This window comes from Larimichthys crocea, chromosome I, assembly GCF_000972845.2.
Source record: "Larimichthys crocea isolate SSNF chromosome I, L_crocea_2.0, whole genome shotgun sequence".
NCBI classification, from domain to species: Eukaryota; Metazoa; Chordata; class Actinopteri; family Sciaenidae; genus Larimichthys; species Larimichthys crocea.
The window spans coordinates 16,474,273-16,497,723 of record NC_040011.1 but is presented as its reverse complement, the minus strand read 5'-3'; the positions used below and the strand labels follow the sequence as shown (position 1 = coordinate 16,497,723).

At 41.1% G+C, this 23,451-nt stretch overlaps 1 protein-coding gene across 8 annotated transcripts in view; it reads left to right on the top strand.

Annotated features, from left to right (window-relative positions):
• Positions 1–23,451, top strand: part of LOC104934021 (band 4.1-like protein 1) — a 78,260-nt gene that overhangs the window by 36,100 nt on the left and 18,709 nt on the right. For 6 of the 8 annotated variants that reach the window (XM_019267280.2, XM_019267272.2, XM_019267276.2 and 3 more), the window contains 12 exons: positions 4,593–4,728; positions 6,220–6,387; positions 10,805–10,909; positions 17,988–18,030; positions 18,224–18,299; positions 18,664–18,882; positions 19,268–19,355; positions 19,446–19,598; positions 20,898–20,995; positions 21,207–21,382; positions 22,238–22,455; positions 22,887–22,922. In XM_019267280.2, the coding sequence (XP_019122825.1) occupies positions 4,690–4,728; positions 6,220–6,387; positions 10,805–10,909; positions 17,988–18,030; positions 18,224–18,299; positions 18,664–18,882; positions 19,268–19,355; positions 19,446–19,598; positions 20,898–20,995; positions 21,207–21,382; positions 22,238–22,455; positions 22,887–22,922 (1,419 nt within the window). In that variant the 5' untranslated portion in view covers positions 4,593–4,689. The remainder of the gene's footprint in view (positions 1–4,592; positions 4,729–6,219; positions 6,388–10,804; positions 10,910–17,987; positions 18,031–18,223; positions 18,300–18,663; positions 18,883–19,267; positions 19,356–19,445; positions 19,599–20,897; positions 20,996–21,206; positions 21,383–22,237; positions 22,456–22,886; positions 22,923–23,451) is intronic. The other 2 variants (XM_019267275.2, XM_019267277.2) reach the window with 2 other exon arrangements.

Genomic DNA, 23,451 nt, shown 5'->3' with positions numbered 1-23,451 from the left:
TGGGTACATTTAATTCATGATGAAGCGTTTCAGTCAATAATGATAGCTGCAAACCGCAACACTTAAACCCGTATGCAAATAATTCACATGCTACTGTAGTTGCTATTGTGTTGTTGTGTTTCTGTGTTGCCAGAGAAGTGCTCTTTGTGATTACTCCACTGCACTGCACTGCACGCTCAGTGCATGCTAATGGCTAAATGTGATTAAGACCACAGAGCTGAACCATGGATTGTACAATAGAATTAGAGTTGTGTATGGGCCAAATAGTGATGACTGTGCACTGTCAGGGCTCAGATGAGGAGCAGGTTATGTTTGCTGGGAGATGGTAGCAATGGCCTGCATCACCGCGTGTGCAGCCCCTCCACCGCCAACCAGGGGGAAAGCTGTTTGACATTTTCTTTTTCATTGGCGATGCAGCATCAACTTATTTCCACCCTCTTGTCATTTCTTATCTTTTTCAGTTTATCCTTGATCCCTCTGTCTTTCTAGGCCTCTTCTGGCCTCTCGTCCTCCTCTCTTTGCTCGGCGTGCCTCTCTGTTTCTCCGTCACTCCTCTGAGGAGAGAGGCGATCAGGTTTAAAAAGAAAAAAAAGAAAGAGTACTCTACCATGTTACCATGGCAACTGCATTGAGGAGCAGAGCCAGTACTCTTCCACAGACACGCATGCTCCATCTCTCATTCTCCCTCCACTTGCCTTACTTAGATTAAAGCCTACCTCTGATGAGAATGATGAGAAAGAGAAAGAGACAGGAGAGACAAGGGAGAGGGCTACGCTTGTTAGGAAAGAGTGGCGTCCCATAATGTCCAACAATGTGCTTTTCTCTGCGATGAATCATTATTACTGATGGCAGATATCAAAGACAGACATGGTCACTGAACAGCACACATTGTACCACAAAGGAAACGTGCTGTGTATTGCTGCACTGGAAGGTGCTTGCTACTCCTCTGTAGAGGTGTCGCTGGGTTGACAGAGGCGACTGTGGTTAATGGTCTGTTAAAGGAAATTAATGCATTCACAGGGCTCTACCGCCTCACTCTTTGACATCAATCTGTATTAATTTGGCAATTAATCTGATTTTATGAGAAGATGTCTCAATAAGGGGCCCCATTTACCGCAAACTAACTTTGGATTATGTGATTTGTATTCTCAGTTGTGAGCATGTGTGTGCATGTGTCCTCGAAGGGATTTTTCATTACTGGCTGACATGTATTGTACAAATCTTCCATGGCCACTTCAAAGCGACGGTAACTATCGGTTTGGGTATGGTTAGAAAATGTGTCACGGTTGGCTGTGTGCTTGTTAATGTGTTCAGAACGGGAGTGAAAAATGTCCTCAGTGGGAGAACAGAAATGGTTAGACTGGAGCTGGTAATTTGTTGCCGTGAGCTCAGCACAGTTGAGATAGGTATATTCACACAGATGAATGCATTATGTCATGTAGCCCAGATGGATGTTAAGTGAGGGGCGACGTCGGCTTCTGTTTGACTTGGACAAAATGAGAAAATGTGCACCTGTAAAGCACACAGGGGAGACGCTCGTTATTTTCGGCTTGACTGAATCGGACCGGGAGGCGAATGTGATAACAGACATGGCGGCGGCTGAGTGTTTGCTTTCCTCACCGTCACAACACGATACCCAACGGAGTTCTTCCTATCCAATCAGGAAGTTTACTTTGCAGTCATAACCACGACTCAACCATTGAGGGAAAATTGATTTAGGAACTTATAGTTCAGTGCCCAGCTGGATCCGGCAGCAAGGCTGAAAATGAGGCCCTGACTGGACATACCATTCCGAGCTTCATTTTTGTCCCAAAGGAGGGGAATTCATTTCTGTCAAATCACTGTGATTGTAAGTAATGGGGTGGTTGTGGTAGCACAGCAGTGGAGGAGTAATGGTGGTGGGGAGGTGGGAGGGCAGGGTTTCACACTCCTTTAACCACGTGCAATATGTCAAGACCTTCCCTGGTTGGGAGTCGAAGGGGGCGTTGTCTCTTCTCTGAACCAGTGTGAACCGGCTGTGTTCCTGCCTCAGTCGTCAGCCATGATCGCTCACAACCCCCAAGTGCATTAGATTGATGTGCTTTGCTGCTCGTGGGCCAGAGAGACCTCCGGAGTCATATAGAGACTGGATTATGTACAACGTCCTGGAGTATTGCCTGGGGAACTCTATAATACACAGGCATTATTCCTGTATGGCGATCCCTGTGAGGATATGTTCACACATTATGTGCCTTGTCTACCTTTCATAAAAGGACACAGAAGAACATGTTTCAGGGTCATGAGCATCTTTTTCATCTCATGGGGAATCCACCGAAAAAAATCCACCTTTGTCAACCCATGTTGGTGGTCGATGGGCAGCTTCTTTTTCTTTCTTACATGAATGAGGGCCACACATGCAAACAATATTATCTCCACAATGGATTCTAACAGCAGGGAATCTTGTATCATCCACAATAAAAGTCAAGTTTTCTATGTTTTCAGCATCACAGAGCAAATGTGTAATTTTTAATTCACCACTTTCCACGGACATTCAACTTTCATACAGGGAGACATCTAATGCGGGGAAGGCAGAGAAGCCAATTTCTTCTTAACAGGCGTCGATGTAATGCACACAGTGTGGCTTTTATTTTTGCGTCATTAACATAAAAGTACCCTGCCTACGTGGGCTTAGAAGCCATCAAATATACAGCTGCACTGGCAGAACATGCCTTGTCGGAAAAGAATATAAATTAGGCTATTACACTGAAGTCTACCACAAACAAAATACTTCCTCTGTGTTGGCTTTTCTAAACTATACAAAGTCTGACACAAACAAGGTTCCCTTCTGACAACACAACTCAAGTCCTTCATTACCATGCAAAGAAAATAAATACACATTTTACTGAAGAGTACAGTCCCTAAATCATCACAGAAGATGCAGTAAAATTATAAACTCCATAAGAGGGATGTCCTTTGAAACCAGCCTGGCTAATGAAAAAATATAGTACACTCAACTGCTAAATAGATGATGCCACATTAAGGCTAAAGATGTTCAGAATTCCTGTTTGCTCCATATCATTCATAAGAAATTTACTTTACATATTGTGACTATGACAGTGTAATCTGTTTTGTCAAAGGAAATGAGAGTTTGATGAGAAGATTGATTTCACCTCATATCTGTCATTAAATATGACACTGCAACAAGAATCCTGTTAACTAAATTTAGCAGAATGACTGGAACAGTGGGAAACAGCGAGCCTGGCTTTGTTTTATGTATACAGCGCCAAATCATAACAGAATAAGAACAAAGTTATTTGATGACACTTTACATATACAGTAGGTACTCAGAGACTTAACAGTTTCCACCATGAGCAAGCCCTTGGCAACGATGGCAAGGAAAACCTTCTTTTAAAATGCAGAAACCTTGAGCAGAACCCAGCTCTTTGTGGTGGGCAGCCATCTTCCACGACCACTAATGAACAAAAAGTTGTCAGGCAATTAGCACAGACTCCGGGAAGTTTGCTAATAAATAACCAGGCTAGTAACCCCTCCATAAATTCTGAATTTGTCAATGTGTTAATAAGACAGTGATGCTGGTAAGGGGACTTTTTTTTTTTTTAGCTTTAGCTGGCTAGCTTGCTTTTAGCTTGCTAGCTAACTTCACCTGTCATTAATCTTTATGTTAGGGTATAGGCTTAACCGGTTTATAGCTAAAGCTTCATAGTTACCGAACACAAGAGTACTGTCAAGCTCCCAGCAAAAAAAAACAACAAAAAAACAAAACAAAATGACAAGCTATTGCAAACTGAAATGAGAACAGAGCTGTAAAAAGTCGAGATTTAGTTTCCTCAAATATCTGTGGGGAGTCTTTGTTTGTACAGTACACGCCTCTCTTAACAGACAAAGCTGAATGCACTCCACTTTTTCTCTAGCTGGTGTTATTGCTCAGCCTGCCCACATCTGAACCTGCAATTGCATGCAACAAATTCCAGTTGATCTCCAAGAAAATGTAGTCGATGAAGTAAGCTGTGGGGAACAAAAGAAAAAAACAAGACTTGAGGAATGATGACTCACAATGAAACTACATAACTCTACAATGTTACATTATACTGAGTGCATTTTTCTGTTGGTTAGTTTTAATGCCTGAATATGTTTATCAGACAAATGAACGATACTATACATACTACTGTACCTGATATGGATTTTAGGTAGTTTGTTGAACTATGGATAATAATATAATCGTCATCTGGAGCTTGTCTTGCTGAAATAGATGATTATTATCTGGCTCAGTGAGGGATTTATAATTAAAGTAAATGTCCTTGATGGCAAGGTGAATAATTCCTGTGGAAATTGTGTTGTATCAAGAAGCTGCAGCTTTCAGAATTTGTAATGAAGGTGTGATCCCGGTGCTGGTGCCGTTATTGTTTTGGGGTAAATGCATTCGTGTGTTGAATTTTCCACAGTCTCCAGCTGCAGCGCCTGCTGTCATCTCGGCTCTTTTGATTCTGAAAGAAAGCACGCATTAACGCTTCTGACATGTCATTTTGAAGACAAGGCTCTACTCAGCTGTGACAGTATTTGAATATTTGTGCCGTGTTCTTGTCTCCTCACAGGTTGACGACTTTGCTGAAGCGACAGAGGTAGGCTGCGAGTCGGAGGTGAAGAGCGCGGGAAAGGAGTCCTCCCAGACGGCAGGGAGCAGCAGCAGGCATGCACGACTCTGCTACGGACACCAAGATGGCCAAACAGGTCAGTGTGGTGCTAATTGCACTAATAGATTTCTGCTATGGCAATGAATAATAGAGGAACTAGTAGCTTTAATTTATAGAGCTGAAATGGGTTTCTAAAGTTTCCCTCGGACTGGATTGCACCTGCACAAAATCTATTATGAAGTTTGTGTGTAAAGACCTTCTTCATAATTGAAAGCTGGTTTTGGACTAGTGATTTACTAAACCACTTTGCACCATTAAAACTTAATAATTATTTTCAACAAATGAATCCATTTGGTAAACACTGTTAAAATACCAAAATCAAAAATAACACTTTAAAGGTCCAGTGTGTAGGATTTCGTGGTACCCCGAGGTCAAGTTGCAGATTGCAACCAAATGTATACTTGCCCACGTCTCACAATCTTCTCCCAAGCGTGTAGGAAAAACTCTGGCTGCGGAATTCACATATAAAGCACAAGGTCATATCTAGATCAGTGTACTCCTAAGCATGGATTCACACAGACAGAGAGAGAGAGAGTGCTTTGGTTGAGAGATAGGCCAAGTTGCCGCAATCCCTGATCCTGTGTGAATGCGTGCTAAATCTTACACACTGGACCTTTAAAGGGCGAAAAGATACATGAAACCTAACGGACATTTCTTTGTAAACATAAGTCTACAGTCTCTTTCATTTATATATTCATTAATAGAGAAATCGTTTCAGTGTAAATAATATTTATGCAGCACGACATTTTCTGACGTTATTCTTGTGAAATGTCATTTTAAATCTTCCCAGTTTACATGATTACTAAAGAGCATATTATATAGTCTCAAGACAAATATGTTGACTATATTTCACATTACTTCTTCTATTCACTTTAAACTGTGCAATCTAATGTAACTTCAAACTACGCTAAAAGTAAACTAATGTGTGGAGAGATGATGCAACCGGCTCCAAAGCTTGTATTTTAGTGAGATGATAAAAAAATAGGATTCATCTGTTCATATTTAGCTCCTTTACAGCACGCCTTCAGGTCTTGTAGATAATGAGGATGACAATGACATTTCATCTAGATTCATTAACTTCAAGTATTTCTTGATATTGCAGCAGTTTGCCTGATTTAAGGCAGAGTCTTTGTTTCAAAGAGTCTAAGATATGAAATTATATACAGGGAGACTAATGGCTCACTGTGATTAGATTTTATTTGTAGTTTCTGTTGTGTCTTGTAATTCAGTGACAACTGGGAGCCAGTGTAGTTTCGGGTAGATCTACATTATAATATTCTACTACTACTTATTCAGATTGCACACAGGACCTAAAATCCAATATCTATGTAAGACACAATAATGACTGCACACCATTGACTTCTAATTAGGCCACTGAAATCAAAGAACTTAATCTTAAGGCGCTGTCCTGATACTAATACAGCACTTAACTTTTTATTTTAACTTTCAAATATTAACTCAGGGATCAGGGATGATAGATTTAATCTAAACCTGTGTCATTTCTCTGCCTTTTCTTAAATATTTTAAGGAACAGAACTCCAAGCATCTGGACGAACACAAAGAAACGGATGACATGTCGGAGAAGATGTCCCCAAACAAAACCCTCAAATCTCCCCAGAAAGGCTCCAAGCGACTCAAAACAACACCATTCAAAGTGACCCTGCTGGACACTGCCGAATTCGAAGGAGAAATTGAGGTATGCATGAGGAAAATCACTTTGTGGCAACATGTTTTTTAGAATTAGCCTTAACATGCTTTGAGCAAACCGTTGAAAAGCACGGTTCTTTATTTCCTTTGTTGTTATTTCCCTCTGTTGTCGTGTTGTGTGTTGTACAATGCTGCACTGAGCGGATAAAACACAGAGCAAAGAGAATAAAAGAGAGAGTGCCACACTGAGCACACACCAGGGGGGCGAAGCCAAAGCAATGTTACACATTTCTATAACACACACAGTGGCAAAAGAAAAAAAAAGAAAAAAACGATGCATAAAAAAAAGGGGGGGTAGTATGAAAGTCTTCATTCCACACAAGATATCTATTGTCAATACTCCAGCAGTGTGAAAAAGGACATTTCCCGCTTGCTGGGGAAGGAAACTGAAGGCATACATAAGAGAGGAGGAAAGAGATTGATGTAAGCCCATTGCCTTAGATGAGAGCACGGAAAGAAGCCGAAATTTTGGAGCTTTTATGACTAGCAGTGGCAGCATAAACTCTGGCAAAATAGGTCTATCTTTCCTTCTAAAATGCCTTTCACAGTATTGTGGTGGATGAACTCATATCCAATTACTTGTGGAGACGATCTTGCAGCAACATTTTAAGCTATTTCTTGGGCTTAACTTTTGATTCCACTCACTGAGAATCTATTCAGACATCCAGATCTGGGGCATGATGTGTCTGTCTGGCACCGCTGCCTGCGTACCTGAGATGGCTCAGTTAAATCTAAGTCCTCTGTCTGGTCCAGTTGGTAGCAGCCAGCCTGTGTCACAGTTCAGTACCCTGCCTGTGCATTTCTTCAGCAAGTTTTCTGTCCACTGCAGCATTGGAGATTGTGCATGCTCACGAGAACGGCGGGGTAAACAGTGTTTGCTGGTGCCAATCTGAGAATTATTCGCATGAATGTTTTCTGCCACCATTATAGTTCGATTTAGTCACCAAAAAGAGAATACTTTGACTTCCTAAAGTCTTGCAGTGACTTCCTGGAGTTTTGTCGTCACTGTGAGGTTGCCAGGCAACCAATGGAGACTCCACTTATATTATTAGGATTATATATAGCGAGAGATTAAAAGATGAATGAAGTCTAAGCAGCAGAGGCAGAAATATCCCAGATTTAGTCTCTAGTGTGGCTCAAGCTACATTTTACATTAATATTACATGAATACACCGCAGTACTGTCTTTCATTAGAGCCTTCAAGGTAAATGACTCATCGTTCACAATTCGTTCACCTCCCATAGACTTTGTGTTTAAATATCCCAATCCAAAATCTGAGATAACATCACCAGGGTCAGTTATTATTGATCTCAAAAAGGGTAACAATCGGAGCCCGTCAATGGCACAATAAGCACTTTTAATGGACAGATATGGGAATGTGTGCAATTACCCGCAAGGAGCCAGTTTTCCAGCTGTTGGCTGCAGCGTTCTCCCTCAATATTCATATTCAAAACTTGTCCCCATTCTTCACTTTGACACAAAAACATGGGAAAATAAGTCCAAAATATCAAAAGTAATCCTTAAAAACATGTTTATATTCCCCAGGTTAAGGTTCAAATACTGGTTGTATACTGGCACTATTATGTAAAAAGAAAAACTACTGAGGGTCACTGCATGTCACTTTTGTCCAATAAAAGCCTTCAGCACAGGTCACTGACAAGGTGTTAGGAAATCTATAGTTATTACATGGTTGCAGGCCAGGTGCAGCCAAGGAGAAAATAGAAGGGCAATGTTATTATGAGCCACGCCTTAGGATACTTATGCACAAGTGCATAAAACTTGTGTGTGTGTGTGTGTGTGTTGTGGTGTTGGGGGCAGGGTGCTTTTATGTGTGAGGTAAGAATATCAGGAATGCTACGCCTGCATGAACCTCAGCACTGTAAAAACATTCAAAATACCTTTGGGCCTTTTCCTTACCACAATGGTTTACATTATGGTTATGAAAGCTTTTGTGTCTTAAGTGTTCTTCCCGAATATTTGCCCGCCTTAACAGCACTGCTGGTGAGGAGGAAGCTGTAGAGAGCAGCCTCTTGTCAGACATGCTTTAAAAAAAAAAATTTAGTTTGGTGAGAGCCTCTGACCTCATTGGCAGGTTTGCTCTTGCTTCCTGTTTTTAATCGGTGGGGTGGAATATCCGAACCACCGTCATGCTTCCAGGGGTTTCTAATAACAATGTTGCCAAGATGCAGGCCACACTTTGGCAGCGTTCTCCCCGGAGGAGGTGCCGCATTCATGGGTTAATTAAGTCTCTTGTCATGGATGCATGGCTGCGCTTCCCACATGGTCCTCAGGCTGGATAGGAGGCGCCACACCCTTAGCCACTTCCCTCACCCCAGTCTCCCCCTCTGCTCACTAGGGTGTAATCTGCTTGACTATGCATGGTCAAGCCAGGCCGGACCGACATGAGAGCAGAGCTATTTTGGGTGAAATTGAGTGTTTTATGCTGTTTAGTTGTCTTTCTACTCTGCCAAGATTCTGTCATAGGTGTGCGTTCAGGTGGCAACGCTGAAATCATTATTGTACAGTCGAATACTTAATTGTTCCAGAGCTGAGACACAATAGACTGGATCACTTCAGCCATGGCTTATTAAGACTCCACATGCTGAGTTGTTTGTTTTATTTTGCTGGCTGCTGTTCGTGTCATACAGCATCATCTTGCTTCACGTTGACAATGCTGCCGTTGGGGGCCTATACTGACTAACGTGATTGGAGCTTCTAAGCACTTCTCAAGTTCTCCACCATCCTTTCACCCATAATGAGGCAAAGGCAAAACTCTGTTTCAAGTCCTAGCCTTGGGATATTAAGAAACATGACAGCAGGGGGATAATAGTGCATCTGTTTCCCTGGCAACTGCTTGCTCCATCTCCCTCACCTCACAAAGTAGGTCCCAGGGGAGGAGGCACCATGTGTATGTGTGAGTATAACACTTTGGATGTGTTGCTCAGAGTTAGATACATTAACATGCTTCTTCCTTGTTCTATATTTGACATGAGCCAATTGGCAACCAAGTCAGCTGACGATAGGAGAGATGATAGCTGATTGTGTTTTCTCCTTGTGATATTAGGTAACTAAATTGTCATAGAAAATAAAATCTAAAATGTCTCTACTGTGCGTTTACTTGAGATATTTGTGGTTGAAGTGGCATGTCTGTGCGTGTTGATGATGATCACTGTTAATCAGCACAAGTGCCTCCGCTAGCTACTCCAAATTTACATAGATTTCTATTTCTCTCGTCAGACTCAGAAGTCGTGTGAACAGCTCATGAATACTACCTTCACCAGCAGTCATTACCGAGCTGTTGCACTGCAGATAAAAGCATTGTTGCATGAACACTAAATTGTTTGAAAAATTGAACAAAAATATAGGTGATGACAGCAGCTGTGCTTTGAGATCGACTACATTGACATATTAAATGAGTGATCACAGAGAGAGCCCATCCATGTTAATTCAATTACAAAGCAGTCAATGCTCAAGGGAATTAAATCACTTAAAGTGCTTAGTGCTATTCTGCTTTTTAGATATCAGATATCAGAACTCAAACCTCCCTTGTTTTGGTTTAACAACAAAACAGTGTAGTTAGGTTTAGGGAAAAAAAGTGATTTGAGTTCAAATAAGTCAACGTTAGAGTTTGGGGTTTGGGTTTCAGTGAAAGAAACCATGCACCAAATCCATCTATTATCTCTAACCATTTATCCTCATCAGGGTCACGGAGACAAAAAACAATGGCTACAAATTTCTTGAGAGTTTCACAAATATAGGGTTACCATCTAGACACAACCAACTTCAGAGACTTTGGTGTCACCAAATATCTACAAAAACAATGACATTTTCATCATCATCCATTGTATGTTCATTACCTGCTAAACATTAGCATTGCCACTATGAGCATATCAACACACTGACATCAGCATTTAGGTCCAAATACAGCTTTTCATGGCTGCTAGCATGGCACTAGGTATCAACAATGGACATAGTTAAAACATCTTCTCCTTCAATAAAAAAAACAACAACTTGTCAACTGATTGTGAACAGAAATGTTCCTGAAATGCTCACCTTGACCTCTGTCAGTTGTAGATGAAACCACTACTTAGACCAATCTTCCCTAGCAATTCACAGTCCATTTTCACTGTCAAGTGTTTGATGCACACACACTGTGACACAACACCAAATAGCTGAGCCATTTTATTGTGTGCGGAACCATAGAGCAGGAAATCAATCTTTACAAGCACAGCTGTCTAATGGGGTCTGATATTGGCTAGCCAAGTTTTTTCTATAAAACTGGTCTATACCAGTGGTAGACACATATGATATTTCAAAGATGTACTAAAGAATCTTTATTTTGCTTTCTTCCACATTGTTGTTGACCTTTTTGCCACTGCTTTGTCCTCTATGTTTGTCTTTTACAGAAACACTCCAAAGGACAGACCCTGATGGACATGGTGTGTGAGCACCTCAACTTGCTGGAGAAGGACTACTTTGGTCTGACCTTTGCCGACACAGACACCCAGAAGGTCAGTGAATTTTGTGCCACACTAACCCCATGGGATGTTTCAGTGCATAAGCACATTGCTCATAGAGCAATTTGTATTCCTCTCACTTGTTGGCTTGGTTGGCTCTCTCAGGGGTGCATTATCCATCATTCAAAGATGAATGGAAACTGGAAATTTCCATGCTCTGTGTAGACCTGAACAACGGGCGATTGAAAAATGTGTATGGTTGGAAAAAAGAGACAATAACTCATCTAGTCTTTGCAAGATATATGTATAAAATTTAGCTATACAAATATTTCTTATAGATGAGCGACTCTGGATCCATACATAATCTCACTGGAGTTAAACTTACTATTGACTGAAGTCAAGAGCCATTGTTTATCAGAAAACTTTGAATAGTAGAAGAGGTTTGGTCAGAATGACTTCGGTCCATTCCGTCTTTCTTTCATAACCATGGCACATCATGTAAGCAGACTAGCATCCTAGCTTAATCTTACCCCCAAAATCCACCGGGCCCTTCCGTGGTGTGTTGCGTCAGCGTTGAGTCATTGCGAGTAATACACAGCCATTCTAGTCAATGTGTCAAACCCCACCGGCTCCGTTGTGGTCCGTCTTGACGCTCGGCTACGTGTGAATTACGCGTCTGTTCTATTTTTGACGCGAGCAGTACGCGTTAATACGGTGGCCGGGAACCCTCAATGCTGCAAATAAAAGAAACGCAGCAAACAAAAAGAAACAGCGCTACAAATATAAAGGCCAACTCACACCGAACGCGGAACGGAAGCAGAACGGAAGCGGAACGGCACCGCCGCGGTCACCGTAACAAATAGAATCCAGTCTAGTCAATGAGAGCACTCACACCGGGCGCGGAACAGACGCGGATCAGAAGCGTCCCAGAAGCGGCTCTCCGCGCCACGGCGCGAGCTTTCCGCAAGGTTTCTATTTCTTCCGCGAGCCGCGGCTGAACCGTGTAAATTTCAACAGAGCACTGCGCACCAGACAGGAAATCCGACACCGAATCAACGTAATAAACTTCCGCCCCCTTTCAAAATAAAACACAATACTCAGTTCATGTAGCTTTTTACAACTTCACATCAACGTTACGTCACGACCCGTGACACCAGGTGATCAAAGATCGATCAAAGGGTCTCAACGAGAGACTAATTGTTGAAGTGGAACAACACACAATCCTTTATGACACAACAGATGCTTTTTATAATCTCCTCCACGTCGGAGAAGCAAAGTCAGCTGTTTGTTGTTGTTGTTTTCTTTATACACTGTTTATCGCGGGGTCTCGGGTATGTCCAGGATTCTCGCGTGATCTCGTGATCTCGCGTGAATACGGCCGGCTCGCTCCGCTGCCGTTCCGCGGCTGATCCGCGTCTGGTGTGAGTTGGCGCCGGGCAAAGTACTGTTCTGCTTCCGTTCCGCTTCCGTTCCGCGTTCGGTGTGAGTCCCGTGTAAGAAACGCTGTAAACAAAAAGAAACGCCGCTGCAAATAAAAAACAAACGCCGCTGCAAATAAAAAACAAACGCCGCTGCAAATAAAAGAAAGAAACGCCTCTGCAAATAAAAAAGAAACGCCTCTGCAAATAAAAAAGAAACGCCGCTGCAAATAAAAGCAACTTCACAACGGAAGTGAATTACCGGGGACTATTTTTGCCGGTGCACCTGTAGTTTTTTATGTGAGCGAAGAAAAAGAAGAAGAAGAAGTACAGAAGCGTATTGCATTCACTTGAAAAAAATAAATTAGACACCTGATCTCGTAATTCCTGAGTAAGAAGGTGCCTTATTGGCTACTTGGTAAAGTTAGAAAGATATTGGCACTTCTGAGATCAGTAACTCTTAATTGAAACGTTGTTAAACACCAAAACGCATATTTTCAACCATAGTAAGACAGACAACAAGCTACAACCTAATGTTCATCACAACAAACCATCCTCGGAGCACCAACCAACACATTAGTGTTTACTAAGACTTTTCATAGTTTCTGGGAATTTTTATTAGGAATATTAATCAATAACTTTATATGATACGATACTGCGGTAACGCTATCTACACTTTAAAATCTAGTGCCCGACTAATCAGTTTGTACGGTAAAGCGTCTTCATGGTGCCTTCATGTACACCTCGGAAACTCAGAAATCAAATAATAATCTCTTTTCTAAGATACATATGCAGATTTAGAAAAGTCATTAAATAAACAAATAAAATTGTTTTCTGACAACTCCACCTGATTCTTATTCTACATGTTCCCAGCTACTTCTGGGGTGATTTTCAAGTTCTTTTACTGTACTACCGGTTTGTACTTTACCGTACAAACTGATGTAGTCGGGCACTAGATTTTAAAGTGTAGATAGCGTTACCGCAGTACTGTATCTATTAAAGTTATTGATTAATATTCCTAATAAAATTCCCAGAAAATTATGAAAAGTCTTAGTAAACACTAATGTTGTTGGTGTGGCTCCGAGGATGGTTTGTTGTGATGAACATTAGGTTGTAGCTCGTTGTGATGAACATTAGGTTGAAAATATGCGTTTTGTGTTTTAACAACGTTTCAATTAAGAGTTACTCATCTCAGAAGTGCCAATATCTTTCTAACTTTACCAGTAGCCATAAGGCACCTTTCCTTATCTCGTAATTACGAGATCGGGTGTCTAATTTATTTTTTTCAAGTGAATGCAATACGCTTCTGTACTTCTTCTTCTTCTTTTTCTTCGCTCACATAAAAAACTACAGGTGCACCGGCAAAAATAGTCCCCGGTAATTCACTTCCGTTGTGAAGTTGCTTTTATTTGCAGCGGCGTTTCTTTCTTTTATTTGCAGAGGCGTTTCTTTCTTTTATTTGCAGCGGCGTTTGTTTTTTATTTGCAGCGGCGTTTGTTTTTTATTTGCAGCGGCGCTTCTTTTTGTTTACATCGTTTCTTATATTTGTAGCGCTGTTTCTTTTTGTTTGCTGCGTTTCTTTTATTTGCAGCATTGAGGGTTCCCGGCCACCGTACGTTAATTTACACAGACCATCTCGATTTTGAAAATCCACCAGATTCTCAAAATAAAATACCCGGTGCAAACTGCCGGTCATAAAAACAGACAAAAGCAAAACTAATTAACTACGTAACATATTTACCCATGTAGGAGCATGTTTAGAAGAACATACACCGTGAAAATGTCCAAATCTGAGCAAGTAAACAAAGTGGGGTTTAAAGTCACGTGCAGGACGAACCAAACGTGACGCTCACGCAACAGGCCTGGTGGATTTTCCCAGTTAACCTATAGCTAAATGCAAGAGATGTCAACCTTAGGGACTGTTATTTGTGAAAAATTGTATTTTAAACATGACATAGTACCACTGTTAGCAAACTGCCTATTTACACAACCAATAGGCACAATATTACAGTAGCTATTATTTTGGAGTCATATTTCTGTCCACCTCATAATGTAACTCACTTTGCTTTGACATGACATTCCACCATCTACTAAGAGGACCTTGTTCTGCTAAATGCTATATTCACTAGCCAGTGTCCCAGGTACGTGGGATTAACATTATCACACATGAATACAGATGGACTCATTGAATCAACAAGAGTCTCAGCTTTCCAGTAATACCAAATTTATGCAAATCCAATACTTAGGGGAATTTAGACCCCGGTAGGCAAACTTTTGAAATACACATTTATACTGCATGCAGAAATCTGCATGGCTTTTGTCACAAAGCTGCATGGGACTATCATGAGAGGTGGACATGATTACTGTAAAGACTGGGTTTCCCATAGAACCCATTTTCATTCAGATATCGTGAGGTGAAACATCAATGGACAACATCCATGCGGAGTGGAAGACGTGAAAGAAGTCATAATTACTCTTTGGAACTACTTCCCATTGAAGAAATAGTCCAATAAGAAAGGTATTGACAGTTTTTCATGGAATATCAGACAGTTATCTCAAGGTGGGCACAAACTAATTTATTTTCACTTTATTTTGCCATAAACACTGTTACACAGTTCATTGGTTCTGTCCTTTGAGGTTTAATTAGTTGTGCTGATTAATGTGTACACACATTAACCTTCAATCAGCTCAGTGATCATTTTGACTTTTCAAGGAGGTCTGAATATGTTTCCCTCTGATGTTTGTTGACTTGTTAGGGTGCACAGACCAGGCTTATTATAATGATGTAACTGACAGTGAACTAATGGGTCCTAGCTGTCGGCTCACATGAGAGCTCTTTGTCAGATTGATGCAATCACCCCTGAGGGCAGCTACAGAGGAACCCACTGTGTTTTGAAGATAGAAAAGATGACAAGACTAGGTCTTTTTAATATCTGGAACACAGCCTCTGTCACCATTATCAACTTTGTGCATGCTTTGTCAGCTCACATGTTGGGACTTGATGCGTGTCTGACAGCCTATGGATCGAGCAGTCTTGAAGTTAAAATATTTTCCTCTTAGTGTAGGTAAGGCTACGGCTGGGATCAATATGACAGGCTCATCAAAGACAAGCTTATCAGAGCGCAGCTCGAGTCTACTGTCTGGGGTTATCACTGATTGGGAGACCAAATAATCCAGCGAATTGAAATGTCACTTTAGATGCTCTTTCTGTCTCAGGGGGAGTACAAGGAATTAATCTCCACCCTTTGGGAGAAAATTTATCCCTTGTGATTTCTTTATGAAGTAAGGTTGCAAGAGCAAGAGCAAAGTCTCTAACAGCCAGCGATTAAAAGTCTGTCCTGCTTTTTGTGCAGAGAAAAGCAAAGCATCAGAGAACACCTTACTAATTGAGTGCTCTTTGGCCTTGGCTGATATAAGATAGATTCAGGAGGACGATAAATGCCCGCGGCTCATTAAAGTCTTTAGCAGCCTGATTAAACACTGTGAGTATGTGTGTTTGTGCCAGTGTATATCATTGTGTGTGTGTGTGTGTGTGTGTGTGTGTACGTGAAGCCGCAGTTTTTGCCAGAGATGCTTGTAGTTTTCCCAACATGGCCACAGGATTGCATCCTTTCATGCTCCTGATTCCACTCTGACTGATGTGACAGCAGCTGCCAAAAAGACGGTCAGCATTAATAAGCAGCTGCTGTGTGGTATTCTGGTTAGTGAGGATCATTATGCACCACAGACGCACACACGCAGCATAGAAATATGTTGCATGCAGCAAACACCTGTTCATGTGATTGTGTTTGTTAGCACAAGTATCACAGTAACAAATTATATTAGGACATTTCATTACTGTACTGTTACATTACTGTAACTGAGTAGATTTCCTTGTCTGCTTGTACTTTTTTTAAAGACTATCTTTAGTTTTACTGGCAATCCATCCAACAGTCTGTCCAGTACTATGGACCAGACTGTTGAACGGATTGCCATGAGATTTGGGACAGACTTTGGTGATCCCTTGACCTTTATTTTCAGTGCTGTTCACAGCTCAGAATGTTCACTTATTCTGGGAAATATGTCAATTTATACAAGATGGACTGGTGCAGATTTTAGAAATTATAACCTAATGACTTTGGTGATCCCCTGACTTCAAGGTTTACGTGTGGTTTTGAAATGTCACAACAAATATTAAATTAATTGCAATTAAATTTCATTAATTAATTTAATCTTTCATTTCCCCCTCACAATAAGTTATAGCAGTTATGAACTTTTTATCCAGTGCCAGGTCAAAATTTTGATTTAGATTTCTTGTCCAATACTTTATGTCTGTTTGGATGATAATAATCTTTTTTTACCATGCTAATGCACTGAACTGAGATGGCGAACATTATACCTAATTAGCATTCTCATTCTGAGCATGTTGTCAAGCTAGCATTAGCATTTAGCTCAATGCACGGCAGTAAGAGCTGTTAGCGTGACTGCAGAGTCATAGTCTTGTTAATCCATGCAGTCACTGTTTTTGTTAATATAGATATCAAGCCACATTTGAATTCAGATTTTTTGGTCTAATGTAGTGGTGACAAAACTAAAATGACATTTTTCCATCGATAATATTTTATGGGCATTCTTAAAACAAAACAAGCATGATGCAATGTAGGATGCAACATTGGTACAACTTCACCTGCTCTCGAGGAGAACAATGTGTTTCGACTTCTCCTACTCTCAACTAACTGTTTTCAATCGTAGTATTTTCTATATTTATAAATGTTATAATAATAATAACTTTATCATTTATATTTCTGCTTTAAAAAGAGATTACAACTGAGCAGCGGACCCAACAGAAGGCCACACAGGTTAAGATCTAAAAGTGTAAAACACAACATTTAGTGCTAGAGAAACAGGCAGAGCAATGAAAAGAAAAAGTATAAAGTTAAAAGTATGGCACACTAAAGAGGCACATTTTGACTAAAGACTACCTCTACAAGATTTAAAAGATGACTGTGACGAAGGAGGCAAGCTGATCCATGTTGGTCTCACAACAAAGTTCACACACTTATACACAGTAACTGTAATATATATATATATATAGATATATATATATTATATAGAAGATATAGATATATATATATAATAACAAGAGTTTCAGGAAAGAAAAATTCTGTTGCCACTTTACTGTAATTGGAAGGGTTGTTATTTTTGAGGAAACATACATTAGAGATGGAAGACTACAAGGGAAACAGTAATGTGATAGGAAGATGCAATGGGAAAGTCCATTGATCACTGCAAACCCACAACACCAACAAAAAGTTCTTTCAGTTTTAGCAGGGTAAGAGCACTTGAGGGAAGTATATCTCATTAGTCTCTCTACTGCCATCCGTGTGTTCAACAGTCAGTGTGCACTGCACCACTGATGAGACACTCTAGAAACCCAATCAGAAATGTTGGCCCTATAGGCTAATCTGTTCACTACGTGGTGGGATGTGATGAGATCAGATAGGTAACTAGCTGGCAGTCATTTTGCAACACAATGAAGAAACAGATGCTTGAATTAAATCTGTTCTCTGCACATTTGTGCGGCTCAGCAGTGGAGGGCTCAGTCTCTTTATTTAACCATATGGAAAGGCTTTCATTAGGAACACTGGCGGCAATTAGCGCAAAATGTGACACCGGGGTGTGCATTAGCTGTGTTTTCAGTCTGCCCTGTGTGAATTCTGCCTTCTGTCTTTCAGAACTGGTTGGACCCCTCCAAGGAGATCAAGAAGCAGATGCGCAGTGAGTGTCTTTTTCCAAGGAAATGAGATGATAAATGTTTTAATATTAAGATAGTGAAGACATGAAATTAGATTTGTCTGCATTTAAACTGACACTGTGTTAATCTCTTAGATTTGTATTTATAATTTCGTCCAATTTTCCGGAGACAGACATGATAGCTAACTTTCCATCTCTCATTGTAATTTTCCCCCAGACTCTCCATGGCATTTTGCCTTTGCTGTCAAGTTCTACCCTCCAGACCCTTCCCAGCTCACTGAAGATATTACCAGGTACAACTACACCCACACACACACACTCCTGCGATGTCAATCTTTGTAACTCCTCTGGCTGTGCTGTCAGACACTCTTCAGACTTAATCAGAGGAGAAATTGCTTACACATGTCAGTTCTGCAGGTGATTTCTTTTCTTTTCCTCAAGATGAGTGTTTACATCAAAGTATTGTAACAATTTACATGGCATATTTGCTCTGCTGTCAAAGCAAACCAAATCCTTCTCTCTTTTTGGAGGATTAGACCAGGAATGCTACTAACAGCCATGGATTAACTATGTTGAATACTTGTTGGAGCATGTCTTGGCTCATGCTTGTTTGACTGCCAACTCCCTTGTCTCCTCCCCTTTTGTCTTGTCTGACAGATACTACCTGTGTCTGCAGCTGAGGGATGACATGCTGTCAGGTCGACTTCCGTGCTCATTCGTCACTCACGCCCTTTTGGGCTCCTACACCGTTCAAGCTGAGCTTGGTGACTACGACCACGAAGATCACGGCTCTGACTACGTCAGCGATTTCCGCTTTGCCCCCAATCAGACTCGCGAGCTGGAGGAGAGGGTGATGGAGCTCCATCGAAACTACAAGTACTGGACACGTTTTTTTTTTTTAATTAGGTTTACGCTCATCCATAAATCTATCATCAGCTGATGAGTTTCTGTTGTGTCGAAACACCTCATCATGCATATGGCTGATAGATGCCGTCATATTACCGCACCATCTGTCATTGACATGTACACAGTGCGAGTCTCGCCAATGCAAGAACACTTTCTCATTAGGTCTTCACCATGCTCTGAATTGGCATTTTGCCTAAATGTAATGCTTGGGGGGGATGGATGAGAGGAATGTAGAGTTGAAGATATCTGGGATATTACAAAGATAATTCCGCCCCCACTGTGCAAGATTATGGGTTTATTATTTAAGATGGCCTGCTGTTGTTGCTTACACATATTACCGTTGCTCTGCCCACAGGGGGATGACTCCAGCAGAGGCCGAAATTAACTTCTTGGAGAATGCGAAGAAACTGTCCATGTATGGGGTGGACCTCCATCACGCTAAGGTTGGCTGTTTTTCACAGTTATTTAAATTTGCATGAAAGTGGGTGCTCTTTAATAATTCCTGCCTCTCTGCTGTCCCTTGCTCACTGCAGGATTCTGAAGGGATTGACATAATGTTGGGTGTATGCGCCAATGGCCTGCTGATTTACCGTGACAGGTTGAGGATCAACCGCTTTGCATGGCCAAAGATCCTCAAAATCTCCTACAAGAGGAGCAACTTTTACATCAAGATACGACCCGGAGAGGTATGCAGCATGATTAGTTGGTCACGGTTAGCGCTACTCGAAAAAAAACAAACAAACTGTTATGTCATGTCTTCTCTAGCTTTGAAGGAGTTGAGAAAATAACCCTGATGATGTCATAGTGATACCATCCAGGTTATCTGGGCCTGAGCACTGCAAATTTAAACAGAAAGTCTGTGTTATAAAATGTGGTTGTTAAGTTTGAAAGGAATAGATTCTAGGAGTTGCAGCATGGGGAATGTAGTCACTCTAGTGTTTTTGCTGGATAACGCGCTAAAAGTCATTATTTGGACCTCTGCTGCTTAAATGTGTCTCTCATAAGGTCCCCAACTTTATTGAAATGAAAAATTAAATTGTTGGATTATTCCTTTAAAGTAATAATTTTATATTTTAGCAAATACATATTCTTGTGTCGATTTAGACACATGTAGAGAAGATAGACACCACTGCCGTGTCTGTCCAATAAGTATAAAGCTATATAGGATACATACTGTAAATGATCATATTATTCACCCCCTCTTCTGATTTTCTTAGAGTTAGAAAGCAAATAATCCTATCACCCCAAAATGTCAAACTATTCCTTTTAAGCTATGACCCCAGATTTCGACTGCAGTAATAGCTGATGTCCTGTCACAGCTGCTTCTGCTGAAATCCATTGCAGAATTGATTGGGTGGTCAGTTGTGCTGAGCAGAGGGCTGTAAAATCCTCTACTTTATACCTCCAGTTTTGCTCCTCTGCATGGTCAGGGACTATATTCTGGCCCTCCTCATTGTGCTGTGCGGCGCTGCAGCTTATCCTCCATGCTGAGCCACAGTGTGACAGGCTGTCTGGGCCAGACTCAGTCAAGTGACAGAGCCACACAGTGAGCCTGTGGTTGAACCAAATAAAGAGCCCCTTCAGCAGAGCTGCTGCAGCTGCAGCCACAGCCAGAATAGAGGGATAAAGAGTGTAAATATAGAGCCATGAAATAGTTTTCCTCCCTTTTGCCACCAGTGTCTGAACATTGGATATTATTCTTTCTCACCCTTGATCTGCTCTTTTCTGTCCACTCTGCAAAATCAATGTTCCTCGATGTGTGTTTGCTTATGGAGTAGTCGTGTTTGTGCTAGCACAAAGTGAACACTGCTTTATTGATTGGGTTTAGTGTTCATACAAGTATGAGATGTAGTAAATGTGCTGAATATTTTATGAATGTATTAGGTTGCCTTTACACTACACCACAAAACAAACACACCTGATGCTGCATTCCCCACACCTCTCTTCACATTTCTCTCTGTGTCCTTGTCCTATGGCGCCTCCAGTATGAGCAGTTTGAAAGTACGATCGGCTTCAAGCTTCCTAACCACAGAGCTGCCAAGAAGCTGTGGAAGGTCTGCATCGAGCATCACACTTTCTTCCGGTAAGAATTGCTCTTCTGGAAGGTTCCCACTCAGTTCCTGTCGATGCAAACAAAACATTTTAATGTGTACAACTTCATCAGGTGCACTTACATCATCTCTACACTGCTTTGTGAAACATGCAGGAGCTTCTCTACAGCTCATATTACTTTTTTTTTTTTTGCTTAGGTATGGTCAAGGTTGTTCCCTAATTCTCGTGTTTGTTTTCTGCAGGCTGGTGTCTCCAGAGCCTCCTCCTAAGGGCTTCTTGGTGATGGGTTCAAAGTTTCGATACAGTGGAAGGACACAGGCTCAAACCAGACAGGCCAGCGCTCTCATAGATCGGCCTGCTCCACATTTTGAGCGTTCAACCAGCAAGAGGTACCTGTTGTCTAGGAGTTTGGATGGAGGTAAGAGCCAAAATAGTTCCCCAGTTGATTTATAGAAGGTCTAAAGAGATTTTTTAACTATTCAGTTCCATATTTGCAGCTTTAAGACAAACTTCAAAAGGAAAAGTAAAAAAAAAGCATTTAGCTTGTGTCGGTCCAAAGGTAAAAAAAAAAAAAAGATTTAAGAGTGGTATTGATCTTCTCGCCTTAATCTCCGCATGAAAGCAATTAAGTGAACTTCACACTTGTTTGCCTCTGTTTCGAACAAACGCTGGTGCATCGTACAATAATAGTTATCAGGGATGTGCCAAGTTTTTGTTTGGCCACAATCCTGAGTCATTTAACATTTGGTATGTATCTGACACATTGAAATAATAACTGTAGCCTTACTTTGGCACACCTGTTTTTTCACGAGAGTCTTAATTCAAATACTGAAGGTCCTGTTTCCTAACAGTGGAATGTATTTCCTAACAAATGGGTCTTGGCTGAGCACAGACAAACAAACCATACAACAGCCAAGTTTAAGTTTGGCATGCCATCAGGTTACTTATGGAAATAACATAAATTCACAACAGCTGATATAACCTGCCTCTTGCCATGTTTGTGCTTTGCAGGTTTGTGTATTTTGCCAATCTGGAACTCAGATGACAGGTCACACCGGTGTGCCTCTTCTAATTTCAGTTCACATGTACTAGTACAAAGCCGATATGATCCCCAATACTGATCCTTAGGTAGTAGTAATATCTGTTTTTAATGAGGGGTCACTGGTTTTGCTATTTAACAATAAAGAATATGCAAAAATCATCAAAAATCAATTTTCATATATCAGTTGGAGTGACTCCAAGTCTGCAATAATAATTCAACTCTTGTTACCAGCAGAGTTCTCACGGCCGGTATCAGCCATGTGCGAGAACCACGATGGCCTGTCCCACCGCAGCATCAGTGAACAGCGGCGCCTCCACAGCCCCTCTGTGGACGAGCAGGAGACCGAGCTGGAGCCCAGTCTAGAGCAGGACGAGGAGGATCAAGGGCAGGGCCAGGAGGACAAAGACTATGATGGCAACATCACTCCAAGCAGAAAAAAAGAGATCATGGTAGTAAAGATTCCCTGACAGCCTTTTTATGAAATTCCATTGTGCTAAAATGTATTTTTTATTTTCCTGTAAGAATTATGGAAGGATCAAATATAAATAGAGCTTTAGTCCACTGGAAGACAACTCCAGCCTTGGTGCAGGGACATGGCATGGACTGAAGGGGTGTTGATAGGTGCAGTACAAGTTGCTCAAGCCAATTCAGGCTTATCTATCAGGGGCATAACGCTGTGGTGGCTTTAGTGGATTTAGCTTTTACTAACTCTTCTCCTTTCACTCCTATTCACTCAGGCTTATATGCTTACACTGCACTGCTCATAAATCCCGCTCACAGCTTTACAGTTTTTAACCCTTACTCATTATGCCAAGAGATGCAAACTTTCCCTCTGTTGCTAACATGCTTTTTCTTTTTTCTAACTCTTGCTGGCGTTAAGGAGGAGGCTGGGTCACCAGTTGACAGTAAACAGGAGGTATTTGGTGTCTGGTGATTTGGTCTCTGTCTGTCTTGTATACCTGTCTTTATTCATCCGTCACTATTTCTTTTTCCAGGTATATCTGTCTAATTGTATCTCATTGTCTCTGTCTGTCTTCCACTGTCTAACTGTGGCAGTCAACACTGTTATCGTAGAAATCACTGTGCTGCATTGCACCATAAAAGCAAGGGATGCTGTAAAGATTGTGTCTGGACTTCTTTGACATAGTTAAACATCCCAGCAAACATTTGACAGTCAGTGATTGGTACATTTGGGACAGGTTTCAACTGAAATGCAAATTTTTCACAGTATGACTTCCTTTGGAAACCAACTTGAAGTTATATAAAAAATAATATATATGTCTTATTTCACTGATAAAAGCGGCTATGCTACAAAAAAGCTTGGTGGTATATTTGCATGCCATATCACAATATATTAACCTTCCAAAATGTCTGCTGGGATGTATTTTCAAGAGATTTCCAAATTTGTCTTGGCATGGTAACAAGTGGCCAAATCTAGCCTCCGG